This window comes from Primulina tabacum, chromosome 9 (genome assembly GCF_025594145.1).
Source record: "Primulina tabacum isolate GXHZ01 chromosome 9, ASM2559414v2, whole genome shotgun sequence".
Classification (NCBI taxonomy): Eukaryota; Viridiplantae; Streptophyta; class Magnoliopsida; order Lamiales; family Gesneriaceae; genus Primulina; species Primulina tabacum.
The window spans coordinates 1,198,573-1,215,993 of NC_134558.1; the positions used below are offsets into that span (position 1 = coordinate 1,198,573).

The 17,421-nt window shown below is 38.2% G+C and overlaps 1 protein-coding gene across 1 annotated transcript; it reads right to left on the reverse strand.

Moving 5' to 3' along the window:
- Positions 1-9,974: 9,974 nt before the first annotated feature.
- On the reverse strand, positions 9,975-13,559 carry LOC142504626 (uncharacterized). The gene is made up of 8 exons (XM_075617492.1): positions 13,000-13,559; positions 12,759-12,908; positions 12,440-12,589; positions 12,185-12,346; positions 11,795-12,112; positions 11,228-11,574; positions 10,468-10,802; positions 9,975-10,380 (listed from the first exon to the last, which is right to left on the reverse strand). The coding sequence occupies exons 1-8, from the start codon at positions 13,496-13,498 to the stop codon at positions 10,116-10,118; spliced, it is 2,226 nt and encodes a 741-aa protein (XP_075473607.1). The 5' UTR covers positions 13,499-13,559; the 3' UTR covers positions 9,975-10,115.
- Positions 13,560-17,421: the final 3,862 nt, after the last annotated feature.

The window sequence follows — 17,421 nt, forward strand, 5'->3', positions numbered from 1 at the left end:
CAGAACACCCAACCTTGCCACCTGATGACCCCATGAGAATCGGTAAACAAGTCAAAGTGTAATTCTAGCACATAGAGTCTCAATGTTGTCCCGGGTCATAAGGACTAATGGTGTACAACCATAAACCAGGACTTTTCAACTCGATAAGTGAGAACAACTTGGAAAGTCCTTTATGGAGGGTTGTTCAGTGCACTCTACCAGGAGCACCTATCAGCATGCTCGGACATCACAATGTCCCCTAACAATGAAACATGGTACTCACATCGCAGATACTAGTCTCGAACTCTAGCGGCCTATATCCTTCTTAGCGGCGGCTGAATCGACTAGGAACTGTTTAGAATATACAGTATTCCAAATATGAGTTTCATGATACTCATCGTATGAGCATCTCATATTCTTTCTACTAGATGTATATTCAAGGGCTTTATCTATGCAACTAGCATGGGTATACAGATAAAGATTTGCCAAAACAATAATTTAAAATATTATTAAAATAAAGATTGCTTATACGTAGAGTTTCATTGTGAACACTCGGCCAACACTTGGCTCGACGAGCACCTACTCTAACAATCTCCCACTTGCACTAGAGCCAACTACCCATATGCTTCAAAACCCATTGATTCGCGATGCATCTCGAATAATGGTCCAGGTAAAGGCTTAGCTAGTGGATCAGCAACATTATCTGCGGAGCCGACTATGTCAAAAGACACTTCTTCCTCTTTCCACATTCTCTCCGAGGATGTGGTACTTTCTCAATACATGTTTGGACTTCTGATGAGACCTTGGCTCCTTTGCTTGAGCTAAAGCTCCCGTGTTGTCACACAACACCGGGTGAGGAGCAACTCCATTAGGAATGACGTCCAACTCTTAGACGAAATTCCTTATCCAAACAGCCTCCCTTGCTGCATCTGATGCAGCAATGTATTCGGCCTCTGTGCTGGAATCCGCAGTATTGTCTTGCTTGGAACTCTTCCAAGAGACAGCAGCACCATTGAGCATGAATACAAACCCAGAGGTTGACTTCGAGTCATCGATATCGCTTTGGAAGCTAGAGTCGGTATAGCCTTCCAATTTCAGTTCTCCACCCCATAGACCAAGAACAATTTATTGGTCCTTCTCAACTACTTGAGGATGTCTTTCACAGCTTTCCAGTGTGGAAGATCAGGGTTTGATTGATATCTACTCACTACACTTAGTGCGAAAGCCACGTCAGGACGTGTAGATATCATCCCATACATGATGCTACCAATCGCAGATGCATAAGGAATGCTTGTCATCGCCGCTATCTCTGCATTAGTCTTGGGAGACATAGAGTTGGATAGGGACACGCCATGACACATTGGTAGATGTCCTCTCTTGGACTCATCCATCGAGAACCACTTCACGATGGTATCAATGTATGTGGATTGGGTGAGACCAAGCAATCTTCTTGATCTATCTATATAGATCTGTATTCCCAATACAAAAGATGCTTCACCCAAGTCCTGTATCGAGAACTTACTTGCTAATCATATCTTAGTTGATTGCAACATTCCTACATCATTCCCAATGATTAGAATGTCATCAACATAAAACACCAGGAATGTCACAACACTCCCACTGACCTTCTTATATACACAGGGTTCCTCAGGATTCTTAGCAAAACCAAACTCTTTGATTGTACTGTCGAATCTGAGGTTCCAACTCCTGGATGCCTGCTTTAGACCATAAATATATCTTTGAAGTTTGCATACCATATGCTTACTTCCGATAGATGTAAACCTTTCGGGTTGAGACATGTAAATCTCTTCCTTAATATCCCCATTAAGAAAGGCTGTCTTAACATCCATCTGCCATATCTCATAGTCATACCATGCAGCTATGGCTAGCAAAAAATCCTTATGGACTTGAACATTGCAACTGGAGAAAAGGTTTCCTCAAAGTCAACTCCTTGTCTTTGAGTATATCCTTTTGCCACCAATCGCGCCTTGAAGGTCAATACCTTCCCATCCGCCCCAAGTTTCCTTTTGTAAATCCATTTACACCCTATGGGAACAATTCCCTCAGGTGGATCCACGAGATTCCACACTTGGTTCGAATGCATGGAATTCATCTCAGATTCCATCGCTTCAAGCCATTTGGATGAATCGGCATCAGATAATGCTTCCTTGAAGGTCCTTGGATCACATCCATGGTTAGGCTCATCATGGCCCTCTTCAAGAAGCAGACCATACCTCATAGGTGGTCTCGAGACTCTCTCGGATCTTCTAGGAGCTTGTATCTCCTCTCTTGGCTCTTCGGGTGTGGGTTCTACAATTGTGGGTGTCTCTCGAACCTCTTCGAGTTCTATCATCTCGCCTTTTCTATCTAATAGAAATTCCTTTTCCAAAAATGTTGCATTCCTAGAAACAAACACCTTTGTTTCTTTGGGATGATAGAAGTAGTATCCAACCGAATTCTTTGGATATCCCACAAAGTAACATAAAATGGATCGACTATCCAATTTATCTCCCACTACCTGCTTCACATAAGCAGGGCACCCCCATATTCTAAGACAAGAATATTTGGGTGGCTTACCCATCCATATCTCATATGGTGTCTGCCTTTGAATGGACATTTAATGGAATATCTTTCAATTTTAAGTTATAGAGATCGTTTTCAAGTTCTCTAGTACCAATCAAACATTCATTCTTGTAAATGTTGCAAACACCTTTGCTAAATAAACAAGAATATCCATCTTTATCAACATAGAAATGGAAACAATGTTTTTCACCAAATCCGGTACAAACAAAACATCTCTTAAAATCATTGTTCATAAGCAAGTAAACATCTCCAATAGCTTTGGCAGCAACTCTTGCTCCATTGCCCATCCTCTAGAAGGTCACACCTTCCTTAAGCTTTCTACTTCTTCCCATCACCTGTAAATCATTACAGAGATGTGAACCATAACCGGTATCTAATACTCAAGAAGTAGAGTTAATTGAAATGTTTACTTCAATTTAGAACATACCGTTTCCAGAACTCTTCTGGGCCAGATATTCCTTGCAATTTCGCCTCCAATGTCCAGGCTTCTTGCAGTGATGACAAACATCACTAGTCTTGTCAGCCTTAACTGGTCTGGCTACCTCAATGGGATTCGGAGATTGCCTCATCAAGGGCACGTTCTTCTTGGGACGTTGGAAAGAACGCTTCTTTCCCTTCCCATGTGGATCAATCTTCGTACTAGATGAAGAACCCACATAAAGAACCAACTTCTCTTTCTTGATGGTTGATTCAAACGTAACAAGCATATCCACCAACTCCTCAAGGGTCGGCTCTATCTTGTTCATGTTGAAGTTCACCACAAAAGGATCAAATGAGCTAGGCAATGATAACAACAACACGTCGGTGGTCAACTCCGAAGGCAAGATCAGATCCATGCCAACGAGTTTGTCCACGAGCCCAATCAACTTTAGGCCATGCTCATGGACCGAGGCCCCATCTCGCATGCGCAAAGTGATCAGCTCCTTGACGGTAGCATGCCTAAGAGGCCATGTTTGCTCACCAAAGAGCTCCTTGAGATGCAAATGAATGTCAGCAGCACTCTTTGCATCCTCAAAACGCCTCTGCAGCTCATCATTCATAGAAGTCAGCATATAACACCTGGCTATCAAGTCATGGTCACACCATTCCTTGTAAGCCTGCAATTCCTCGGGAGTGCAGTCAGTCGGAGCCTCAACAGGGGGCGACTCAGTCAGTGTATATGCTACCCTTTCCGAATTCAAGACGATTTTCAGGTTTCTTAGCCAAGTGAGGTAATTAGGTCCAGTTAATATGTGTTTGTCGAGTATTACGGATATCGGATTGCGAATCGAAGACATTGTCAATTTGTACTGAAAAGTAAAAAAAAAAGATAAATGTTGATGACTATTTTAAAATATTTAGTAAGATATGAAATTTGGACTTTTACTTCATAAATATTTGCTCCCACTGTTTTGACATTCTTTCACTACCCTCTAGTGAAAACGGGAAACTCTTTTCCTCAGTAGGTACGTAAGGTCCAATTAGCGAATTATGATCCCGAATAATATCAGCTAATCACAATTCCTAAAAGGTAGTTTCCAATTGCATCACAATGCAACCCTCTACGTAAACTTTTGTCTCACGTTCGATTAGGACCCAATAATATGACGTCGTTCATCTTCACGTGTCAAGCCTTACCCATCGATGTTGAACCTTAATGGACGGTCGCCATGAGTTTCCCCAATAATATGAGCCGAAATCATGGGAGTTCCACGTAGTTCACATCATCATGTCAATGGATGTCACAGCTTTCCGGCACCCAGGGCCCCCCCAATAATATGAGCCGAGCCCCGAGTACGGGTAGCGTTCATCATGCACCCATTGTCGATGGAAGACAAGGAAATTATAAACAAATTTATAATTCCCCTTTTCGGGCTTGATATTAATTTTGAATCTTATTCAAAATGATGGTTTTTAATTTTGAAAGGTCTCATCATTAATTTTATTTAAAAGCTCGCCATGTTTGATCGTACTGTTTGCCGGATTCATGCAACTTTGTTATTATCATAATAATAACGCACATACTCATTATTTATAACATATCATGCATATATTATAAACAGTAAACAAAACAAGGATGATCAATCGCCCCAATACTAATGGACCGTGTGAGCTAAACACGGGCCTAGGTCCAATCCTAGGGAAATGCACGGGATGCAAATGCAACTATTACATAAGCTTCCAATATTTACATGTCTTCGATCTTCATAATCATCATGGCCACCATCTTCCAATCTTGATCATCCACTATACTAATATTTACAAATAAATATCCATGGCAAATAGGGATACATCTCATGGGGTGGGAACGGGCCATAAACCAAGCCCACTTTAAATTTGATAATTATTACAATCATTCAACACAAAATATCCTAGCATACACCTAGCAAATTGGGCTTGGGCTTTTGATCATCCTTCATGCACAATATCACATATCATACACTTATCACAATAATTAATTGATCCAATATTATATATCTTGATCCAATCACTAACCGCCACGATTTAAAACTAAATTAACAAAGTATACAAACACCTTTGTCTACTTTCAAATTAATTTATTTATAACTGAATTTCTTGTAAATCACCATTTACTATAAATATTTAAAGTCCAACTTAAAATATTTATTTAATGAGAAAATATTTGCAACTTTTGTAATTTTAAACTTAAGGGCCCAAAAACTCATTTTTCACCAAAAACATTTTGGCCCATTTAAAATTCACAAATATGTTAACCATCTAATGGCCCAACAACATCAAGGCCCATTACACTTTGATTATCCAAAACACTTTTGGAAACCCTAGTCGTCATCGCCGTCGCCGGAGCTCTGTCGCCGGATTCCGGCCAACTTACCAAAATTTTTTTTTTTATTAAAAAACATGGGGCTGTTCAGGGCTGCCCTAGCCCCTTCGGGCAGCCCAAGCTGCCCGAAATGGGCAGAAACTTGCTGCCCAAAATTTCCCCGAAACCGGCCTTGATTCGATGCAAAATTTTGTTCTCATGCGGTTAGAAATCGATCTCAACATAATATCTTGTAAATGCTACACAAAATCGTAACCATAGATCGGATACCACTTGAAAGGGGATCGGTTACGGTGACCGGAAGCGCAACGGAAGTTTAAAATTTTTAATTTTTCATCAAGATTTTCGGCCACCCCTTATAATGTGTAGCAAATACAATAAAACACAAAAATGACATTCATAGTGTGTTTAGAATTTTACCTATCAATCACAATGATTGATGTATGGCTACAACTAAGGTGTAAACACCTTAGCTCTTCTATGGTAGAAACTATCTTCAAGCTTCATTTGAGCACTCCTTGCTCAACTATTAAGCCCACCACCAACTAGGTAGATCCCCTCTTAATTTGCACTAGAAAACTAAGAGGATTTTTCAATGAGAATTATTTTCTTTCCTCAACACTTGAAGATGAAAAATCGAGAAAAATTTTGGAGAGAATTATCCTTCAAACTTTCGGCCAAGGTGATCAAAATGAGGGAGGGAAGAGTAGTCTTGGTAGTGCAAAAAGTTGAAAGTAAAAGTTGCATGCCAACCCTTATTTTAATCAAAAGTATTCCCCAACTCTTCACCTCCCAAGTATGCAATGTGACTTGGGCTTGTAACTATTACAAGGCCCATGGACTATTTAAATTGTCTCAAACATATTTGAGCCCAATTAGACTTTACTTGATTTTACTCAAGCCCACTAGTTAAATAATTATTTCCAATTGGGCTCTACAAGACCCAATGTTATTTAATTAATTCAACACTTGAATTAATTTAATTATTTGGACTCTACTAGGCCCACTAGTGTTTAATTAATTCAACACTTGAATTAATTTAATTTAGTCCATAATAATGTTTATGAAAATCACAATTTTCAAATACATTATTCACTTGGTCGACTTTTAATTTAGGAACACATTCATAAATTAAAAGTCACATTTCTCTCATAGTAGTCATACTTCTATTTTTCTTTACGCTTATAAACTCATTTATAAGCCGTTCAACACATTGAACTAATTTATCCTTTATAGTAGTCATACTTCTAATTTTCCTTACGCTTATAAACTCCTTTATAAGCCGTTCAACACATTGAACTATTTCTCTTCTCAACGGGATCTAGAAAGCTAGTACTTGTGTGGCCCTCAATGGTTCATTGATATAACTAGCCGTGGGTTCACATCTCCATGTGATTCGGACTAAACATGTCCTTATATGAGGATACCCTAATTGCTCCATTCTTACTTATCAACTCCTTGATAACAAGAACGTCAGAACTCAAGTCTGATAGTACCCAACCAATCATGTTAAACGCCTAGCAGCATCGCTTACATGATTCCCTAGGTATCAAATGATAGCGCCTGCAAGAACCATTCAATTATGGTTAGCGTACAGTACGGTCCCTTCAACTCATATATCCCGACCGATTCAACAACCATTGGTTTATCGAGAGTTTTCAATGAATCGATACTATGTGTCATGTCGTAGTTGCATCGATGGTGTAATCTATGAAACCCCTTTCATAATTACCACCATACTCTGATCAGAGATTTCAACCTACATACACATGATAACACATAGGATATCCATACCCGAAGGTAAGCGGTGAATCCCCGACTACAATGCATTGACTCCTATATGTTTCGACAGAACACCCAACCTTGCCACCTGATGACCCCATGAGAGACGGTAAACAAGTCAAAGTGTAATTCTAGCACATAGAGTCTCAATGTTGTCCCGGGTCATAAGGACTAATGTGTACAACCATAAACCATGACTTTTCCACTCGATAAGTCAGAACCACTTGGAAAGTCCTTTATGGAGGGTTGTTCAGTGCACTCTACCAGGAGCACCTATCTGCATGCTCGGACATCACAATGTCCCCTACCAATGAAACATGGTACTCACATCGCAGATACTAGTCTCTAACTCTAGCGGCCTATATCCTTCTTAGCGGCGGCTGAATCGACTAGGAACTGTTTAGAATATACAGTATTCCAAATATGAGTTTCATGATACTCATCGTATGAGCATCTCATATTCTTTCTACTATTTGTATATTCAAGGTCTTTATCTATGCAACTAGCATGAGTATACAGATAAAGATTTGCCAAAACAATAATTTCAAATATTATTAAAATAAAGATTGCTTATACATATAGTTTCATTGTGAACACTCGGACAACACTTGGCTCGACGGGCACCTACTCTAACAGCGTTATCTACAACAGAGGCAGAATACATGGCAGATACTCAAGCTTGCAAGGAGGTAATATGGATTAAAAGGTTATTGGAGGAGATTGGGCACAAACAAGAGAATGTTCATTTTTTTTGTGACAGTCAGAGTGCCTTGCACATCGCAAAGAATCCAGCCTTTCATTCCAGGACGAAACACATTGGAGTACAATTTCACTTTGTGCGGGAAGTATTAGAAGAAGGAAGTGTGGATATGCAGAAGATCCATACAAAGGATAACATAGCTGATTATCTGACCAAGCCTAGTGAACACTGATAAGTTTGAGTGGTGTAGATTCTCAAGTGGTCTAGCAGAAACGTAAGCAGCATGGAATGACAAGATTGAAAGGATGTGATGGAGATGTGTTTGATTCTCAATCAAATCTCCAAGTGGGAGAAATGTCGGCAAAAAATGGGAGGGGGGACCAATCAAAGTCAAGAAAGGCAGCAGGCAGCAAAACATGGGTTGGCAATTTCGTGGAAATATGAATACGTGTTTTTAACGCGTATTCAGCACGGTCAAGGGGTTCTATAAGTAGAGCTTCCCCCTTCATTTTGAAATCATCTCTTCTTCGAGTTTTCTCTCATCCTATATCATTTGAGTGCTTAGTTCTATAATATTTGTGAGGTGTTTGTTCTCCTGTATTAAGAGAGTATGTGTTCTCTTTGGAAACACAGTGAGTGAGTTGTACACTACAAAATATTATAGTAGAATTCTTTTCATCTTGCCCGTGGTTTTTACCATAATAATTTTTAGGGGTTTTCCACGTAAATCTCGGTGTCCAGTTTGTTCTTTATTTTCGGGTTTTATTATCTCAAATTCCGCACGTAGGACCAACAAAGAATACATTTTACACATGAAAACCGAAAAACCCACGCACACATGGTTGGATCGAGAAATCTCATGCATGACACAAACATTTCAGACATAATTCACGTGAATGATGCAGCAAGGGTGTTACAGCAGGTGCCTGATGATTAATCTTGGACAACCGATCGAGGGACACATGGCCGAAGGGATAAACGCTTAGCTTGAAGGAGAAAATGACCTCACCGAACTTTGCAGTAGCAAAGAATCACGGAGAAGCTTGTGAGTGGTGGAGGTGGGCGGCTGCTGAAACGTAATTGGATTTAGTGGGAGTTTAGGGAAATATTTAAGGGCTAATTATATGGATAATGAAGTGGCCGTGTCCCTTGAGCTTGCTGCTACCAAAAGCCGAGGAAATTCTGAAAGGATTTGGTGAATATCGGCTGTGGGGGTTACGGGGAGGTTAAGGGGTTTGATTTAGCCTAAATGAGTTAGTAATTAAAAGGTTAATGACCTCTGACCTTGATACTTAAATGATTAAAAGAATATTTAAGCTCGATGAGTTTAAAAGTTGACCCGTTATATTAAAACACACTCCCGAAAATTATTTGGTGTTGAAAATATATTGAAATTATTAGCCGAGCTCTCAAAAAAATCCACCGATTCGATAAAATTTGATTTCTGTTAAAAATTAAAATCTTGCGGGTAAAAATACTCAAATAAAATCCCATTTTTGAAAAATACATTTAAAAACGTTTTAAATTAATTTATAAAAATAACTCGTGTAATTAAAATAATTTTCCTGCAAATTATCTTGTCTACGATCCTCGTTCGAGTGTGAAATGCATCTAGAAACCCTAATGCATGAACTTTTAAAATTTCGTGAAATAAATCCTATCATGCATGAATTATGCACAAAATGCACATAAATTAATGAAAGAAACATGCATTTTAGGCTTTACAACAATTTAATAAAATACCAAAGAAATTTAATAACTTGCATGCACGTGGTTCACGTGTACCTTCAAATTTTTGGGACGTTACATAAGGTCTTTCTTTATATAAAATTTTAATTGTTTTTGTTTAATATTATCAATAATATTTATTTATTTTAGACCTACAATATTTATTTAATTTTACAACTTTAGTTATGATTAAACTATTTATACCTCAGTGTCATTCACAAGGCACATACATGTTATAACCTGGTTAAAATTGAACCTAAAAAATGACGTTTATTTGTTTAAAAAGACGAATTAATATCTTTAGTCATGTAAAGTCAATTTTTATAAATTCATGTTAAAGAAGTTGTGCTATATATATACATATATATATATATATATATATATATATATATATTATCTCAACATAATAATATCGTGACATTGAAATAAAATGTCTTAAGACGGTGAAAATTTGACATACATAGATAAATTATTTATTCGAGACTGAGTTACACTAGATAGTTGAACAGAACCCACACCAGATTTAAGGTGGAAAGGAAAAAAAAATTACAATCATGAAAATCACGTAGAACTCCTGTGTGGCACCTTCTTGAACATAGCCTGCACAAGATCAAAATACAGCGGAAACTGTGCCATGGCGAATAGAGTCACCGGTAAGCAACTAACGGCATAAACCGGAAACGCGGCGTATTTCAGCTTATCTTTCAACACAAAAAAGTGCCCTGCACAGAATGATAATAGCATGGAAGCAATGGACATGAAGAGGGAGGTGAGTCCCAACAGAAGCTTCCTTGGAAGATCCTTGCCGAAATCTTTTTCTTGATACCTGCGATCGAGATTTTCATACGAAGAATAAGTTTCGCTTCATTTTCAAGACAACTGAAAAGAATAATTCACGAATTTGTCCATTTGCCTTGAGGTGAGAATGGAGAGGAACATCACGACGGAGGTGACAGAGAAGCTGAGTGCGACGAGTGATGAAATGGCGAATATGCTAAAAGCAGTTTGGCCTTCCAATGTCGGGATGCCACTCTCTTGCTTGACACCCCCAGGGACGGTGGCAGATGTGGCGAAAGCAACTGTAGCGATGAGGGCTGCCACGACGGAGCAGGATTCTGAAGTTTTGGTGAGCCATCGGCCGCCCTCTTCAACCAGGTTTTGGTGGCTGTGGCTGAATAGTTCTTTCGGAGACTGGTTGTGTTTGTTGTAGCGCACGAAAAAGTGCGGCGGCATCGAGTTCTTCACAAACTACAATTCATGGAACAAACAAATATATCATCACATCCATGTTTTGGGAAAATTGTTTTGTAATTTATGTTCGGTCCTCTTAATATTTTAGATTCGGCTTTCATCCTATAAATTTAATTTTTCTCTTCTTTTTTCGTTTCATTCTTATTAATCCTTCGGCAATATTTGAAACAAATTCTATAATTTTTGATGTTAAGTCAGTGACTAAAAAATAAACTTATGGAATAAATATATAATTTTTAACTACATAAAAGATACAACATAGCCTCAAAGCAATTTCGACAACTTTATGATACAAAACGTTTAAATCTTGGCGAGTACACACACAACTTTGACCCACATTGAGTTACTTTTCCAAAAAAAGACATACACCAACACCGCACCAAACTGACTAGTGTAACAGCATAGTTAATGGTTTCGCGTACCTCATACCACTTAATCTCCCATTGCATCTGCAAGGCAGCGCCCGGGATAAGCCATGCCCGATGATCACCAAGCTTCGCAGCAAGATGCAGCGCACTGTTACCATCCATGTCCGTTTGGCGGAAGATGGTTTCTCTCATGATTCTCAATCCCAGCAAAAAGCTGTAGACGTGAGGCTGCCTGTGCTCCACCGCCAACAGAACCACGTTCTTCTTCTCCGTGTTGGTGTCGTGAATGGCTATTGGAAGTAGCTCCAGCATTCTTTCCACCACCTCTACCACGCCCTTCTTTGCAGCGATAAGTATAGGGGTCTCCTTCTTCTCCATCTCCGTAACCCCCTCCCTTTTCCCTGAAAACATCGGTTTAGAATATAAATAAATAACATCAGAATCTGCCACGTACATGTATAACTCGCGATCTAGCGACTTGCTTAGGAACATTATAAAGCCGCTTGGATGACCAAATAGCCATGATCAAGAATATGCTATAAAAAATATGCTATACAACCAATTCAAATTAAACCAAGAACTTGTGATATGATAGTATAGCATGAAAAAAATTGCACTTACCTTTTCCATCGCTTCTTACCCCATTTTCGTGAAAGCCAACGTTTGAAGGACTATCACGTGGTTTTGATGTTGGATCATGGTCATCATGAACAATCGGCTTGATGAAGCTATCGTGCCTGAAATTCACGATGTCGCCATCAACAATCAAATAAGGGGTCGTTTCTCCATGATCTCTCTCGATCGATGTCAGATGATGGGGACTTCTACCATCAGCTTCGTATTCGTACATGGAAGTTCTAACAAGAAGTTCTTCCATGACCTGTACCGACCACGTATGCTTCTCCTTCCTTTCTCGGACCCTTACTATTTCTCTCGATCCTTGTATCACAGATTAAGCACAACAACATTAACAGATTAAATCAATAGAGTCGAATAGGGAATGCAGTATACCTAAGCCAAGGATAACAAGCATTGATTTGGATATCAGTTTGAGGCCAAGAAAGCATGTGAGATAATTGGAAGGAAAGAACGGATTTTCCCGAGCTTTCTGCATCTTCGGATTCTCTGCATCTGATATCTGATTGTTACTTTCACGATGATTACCGTAACCCACTGGAAAAAAAGAGGAAAAAAAAAAATCAAAATTAAAGAACTTGAGAATCGTGAGATAAGTGAAGTGTTTTGATTTTCAGCTCATATACTTACACAGCATTCGAGTTAAATTTCTCAAGAAAAGAGCGAATCCAACGCAGGTTTGATAGTTCTCTGGGTACTTAGCACTGGCTTCGTTGTATTGAAGGCCTTCTGACAGAGTATTGTTGTTTGATTCTTGCTCGAGTTTGTCCACAATTATACCTTGAAAACAACACATGTTATTGAAGAAATCAGCACTGGGATATGGATATTAATTAATCTGTTTAGATACAAGGTGAATCCAAGATTTTATTGAAGAGAGTCACGACTTAGCATGATACGGTTTAAAGGTGCAGAGCTTGCAAATTTCAGTATGAAAAAAGAGACTCACAGTGATAAATAATTTGACGGAATCCTCTAATATGGCTTCCACTTCTAAAAGCAGAGGGCTTGCTCGCCAGAAGATGAAGCGGAGAAAGTCCCGCTTCATTCAGAGAATTCACAAGCTTCTCGTATAAATATATAATCTGAAACGCCAAATCTGCGTTGCCGAAAATACGCGATGCAATATCAATCAAAAACAGAAAAGTATGACTGACACACACCGAGAATAAAACATAAAATGGGCTCACCAAAATATTCACCAGCAATGGCAGAATGAAGGATCGTCTCCCCATCTTTCCTTCTACAATACTGAAACCCGTCTCCGTTATTGCATAAATTATGCAGACATAGAAAAATCTCCTTCCTTCCATGACGAACGGCAAGAAAGAAAGGCGTTTCGTCCTCTTTATCACGTACACCCATGAGTTTTGGATCTTGTTCCGCGATGCATTTGCACATGGCGACATTTCCTGAGGACGCTGCAAGATGAAGAGGAGTTTTGCCTTGCTCGTTGCGGATTCCCAAGGCCTCGGAGGGATTTCCCGAATTCGAAACGAGCTGTTTTACTAGCTGATGCACGACGAGTTCTTGGCCGTCAGAAATGGCAATGTGTATTGCCGTATCTCCTGATCTGGTGATTTTGGCGGTATGAGCCTCACGGTTTTGCTCGTATATTTTGATGACTTCTTCCCAGTTGCCATGCATGGCGTTTTTGAACAGATATTTCTGCATTTCATTCATTGGCATTGCTGGCGAGGGTTCTAATTCTTCTCTTCTTTAATTTTTTCTGTGTCGATTAAAAAATGGAACGAAGTAGTCAAAATTATTAGAAATTAAAATAATAATTTTATAATCATGTAACATGATTCGAATGTACGTGAATCACGATCCAATAGAACCAGACAGCAACTTTGGAAGTAATTTAGAAGCAAGCATCGGATTCCCCGTTTTTCCCACTCCACGAGAAATTCCGGATTGTTTTTTCTCGATTTCAAAGTAGAATCTCGGGGTAAAAGGCTGGTTTGCAAGAGTAAAGGGGGAATAGGTCTCTTGTGGTCTCACCAATTTTTATTTCTGAGACAATAAAAAGTAATATTCTTAGCATAAAAAGTAATATTTTTTCATGGATGACTCAAATAAAAGACCCCATCTCACAAAATACGATCTGTGAGATTGTCTCACACAAGTTTTCACCGAAAGAGGTTACATTAAGCACTGATTGCGTTAATACCTTACGTCTTGCAAAACTCAAGTAGTACTTGGTTTTCCATCTTTCCAGCCTCAAATTTACTCTATATATCCAGCACCTGTTTGTACAAATTACTAGTAACTCTCCCATGTATAGATGGTACTCCAAGATATCTTCCAAGATCAACCGTCAATAACTATTTGCCACCGTATCATCCACTTTTCTTAAAACGAGCTCTACTTGAATTTTTGATATTATACGAAGTAATAGATAGCAAACTACTCGATTTCAGAACTGACGAAGGAATACTATTTTAGATTTCGTCAGTTAAAAAAAATTGACCTCATTTTAAAATTTAAGTATCATTTTACTTCGAAATTCGATATTTGATGAAGTAATACGTTACCGATTTTTTTTAATCTTATATCATGCTGAAGTAAATACGTGAACCCAGTTGTTAAATATTATCAATTCACTTTCATTTTATCTTCTGCTCTCTTTTATTTATCATCTCAAGTAAAAGTGTTTATCAGTCTGTTCGGTTCGATGTTTGTTTTTTTCTCCCTTTTTTTCGACTTTCGGTTTTAGAAATATATAATTCGATATCCGAATTATTTTTCTTTCGATTCAGTTTTCTACCAAAACAGTTCGGTTTTTTTTATCGGTTAATTTCGTTTTGGTTCAGTTCTTTAAATTAATAATATAAATATATTATAAAATATAATATGCAAACTTTTTACATTATTTTTTTGTAGAACATTTAAATTTTTAAATGAATTAAATATACAATAATCAATTACAAATTATTAAAATGATTCTTCATTAATAAATATCATCTAAAAATATAAAATACAAATGAAATTATTAATTTAATGAAATCTTGATTTTTTTGATCGGCTCCATATTGACACATATAATCTGACTGAACCACGAAAAATTCGATTTTAACTTTTATTCCTATTTACAAATTTTGACTTTCGATTCGGCTAAGTGTTTGGATTTTTAGATTTGAATTTTCGATTTTTTCATTTTTATTGTTTGAACGCACATAATCTAAAGTCCTGATTCGCTCCCCCCTATTTGAAAGCCCTAAATCCACAATATTCAAACGCATTGGATCTCCGTTTCTTATCGATCCAATAGATGGAGGCGATCAAGGAGTTGTCCAAGCTTCGGTTCTGCACTTTCCCCTAGGGTTTCTGCTTCCAGTATCTCTTGTTCCATGTGTTGGGAAATACCCCGAAGCGATGTCCAACCACGATGATAATAGTACCCAAACTTGCGGAATAAAATAATCAACAAGAACACAGAGATTTACGCGGTTCACCCAAGTATAGGCTACGTCCACGGAGCACTGCAACTTTTATAACCGGAAGAAATATTACAACAAGTGTATACTCCAATACACTCAATATTTTTCACACTCACAAACCCGAGTATACCGAGAAAATAATTTCTCTAACTCACACAAGAGAATTCCCGCACTCAAGAAAAAAATACACTCTTTTTTTCTATGCACTCTCTTTTTATCAAAGCTGAAAAGCTTTCGATTTTGAGATACAATAACTGAAGGAATTGAGCTTTATTTATACTTAAAACCCTCAATCATTTTTGTAAACTTTCGATGTGGGATTCGTTTTTATTATTATTTTATTTAATGTGTGGGCCCCACCCCATTAAATAAATCTAACCTAACAATTTTGCCACTTGAAGACTTGATTTCAATCATGTCTTCACACCATCAGTGCAGCAGCTCATACCTCCTTTGTTAGTCCAGGAGACCAACTGAAGTCAAACACAACTTCAGTTTTTCAATGATAACAGCCTTCGTGAGCATATCAGCTGGATTTTTGCATCCAGGAATCTTCTCAAGCTTCAAGACTCCATTCATCCGATCTCTAAGGATCCTCATTCCAAGGATTTGTTTTGCAGCACCCAAATCCTTCAAAGCAAATTCATTTGATAACTCTTTCTCAAGTTTATCAATCTCCTCCAGACAAGCTCCTCAGAAAACCATCATTATTCATTACACCATCAAACTTCTTATAGCACTGTCTTGGAGCTTGTTTGAGACCATACAAGCTCTTCAGAAGTTTGCACACCATTTTCTCTTTCCCTCGTACTTCAAATCCCTGTGATTGATTTATTTCTTCATCTAGCTCACCATGAAGAAACGTCGTCTTTACATCTAACTGTTCCAGATGTAAATCTTCTTTTACCATCAATCCAAGTACAGTCCTGATAGTAGTTAACTTTACCACCAGAGAGAAAATATCAGTGTAACCAATGACTTTCTTTTCACCTTTTACAACAAGTATTTCTTTGTACCGCTTGCTACCGTCATGTTCTAACCGGTACTCCCACTTGCTATGTAAAACCTTTTTACCTTCAGGAAGTTCTGACAACTCCCACATGTGATTGGATGACAGTAAATCCATCACATCTTCCATGGCTAACTCCCACTGTTTCAAGGTCTCATAAACATCCGATTTATTTTTCACAAAATAAACCCAAAATTTCCTGCTCGAATCGTCAACAGTAGTGCCATAATATCTTGAGTGATCTTGTTGGGATCGATTAGGGGGGTAATCGTTGAGCTACAATAGCTCGGTTCTTGAAATATTGAACACCGATGAATTAAATCGAGTTTGGTTAAAAACCAAGCGGAAGATACTCGAAATAATCTTTCGTAGAAACCGATTAAATATTTTGTAAACCATTTAAAATATATGCAAGTTGAATGAGTAAAAATATTCAGTTGAAGCATTTTATCAAACACTTGGTATACAATATTTGATATTTGAAGAACACATAAAATGCTTCAATAATGCATCTTTAAAAATAGTGAAAATGATAAGCAAATGCAATAAACAAATAGACACGAATTTGTTTATGGATGTTCGGAGATTTCAAACACTCCTACGTCACCCCTTCTTCTCCTTGGGAAGGATTCACTTGAAGACTTTGATTTATACAACTCTTTGTACAAACCCGATCCGGAAGGGCAGCACCCAACTAGAACTCCTAGCACTCAAGATTGTAGGCAGCACCTCACAATCAACATATTGTTTAATGTCTCATATGCAAAGACTACATACACAAGTTTATTGTCTTTGTGCAAGACTTACTCAACTAATCTTTGAATTCAACTCTCTTGTATATGTGTGAGTGATTGTGTGTGTGAGAAATTTATCTTTTACAGTGCACATCTCAAATGTATCCTCACACAAGGGCTTGTGCTCTCAACTAGCTGATTTTTTCTTGCTAACTGCCCATGCTTTGAATCCTCTTCCAAAGCTGTTGTTTGATCTTCAATATGTTGTATTTATAGGTTCCAACACTGATATATACGTTAGACACAAGAGTATGACCGTTGGAAAGTTTCTGTACTGTTTCTGGAATTGCAACGGTCAAATTCGTCTTGCTGGACATTTTCTCGACTGGTCAACGTTGGTCAACTGGTCAACTCAACTGGTCAATC

Bases quoted from the DNA above. Each gene is read 5' to 3' on its own strand.
- LOC142504626 (XM_075617492.1), bottom strand. From the start codon at position 13,498: ATGCCAATGAATGAAATGCAGAAATATCTGTTCAAAAACGCCATGCAT. The intron at 12,909-12,999 runs GTGAGCCCATTT...TCGGCAACGCAG, and splicing joins CATTGCTGGTGAATATTTTG to ATTTGGCGTTTCAGATTATA. The intron at 12,590-12,758 runs GTGAGTCTCTTT...GTTGTTTTCAAG, and splicing joins CCGTCAAATTATTTATCACT to GTATAATTGTGGACAAACTC.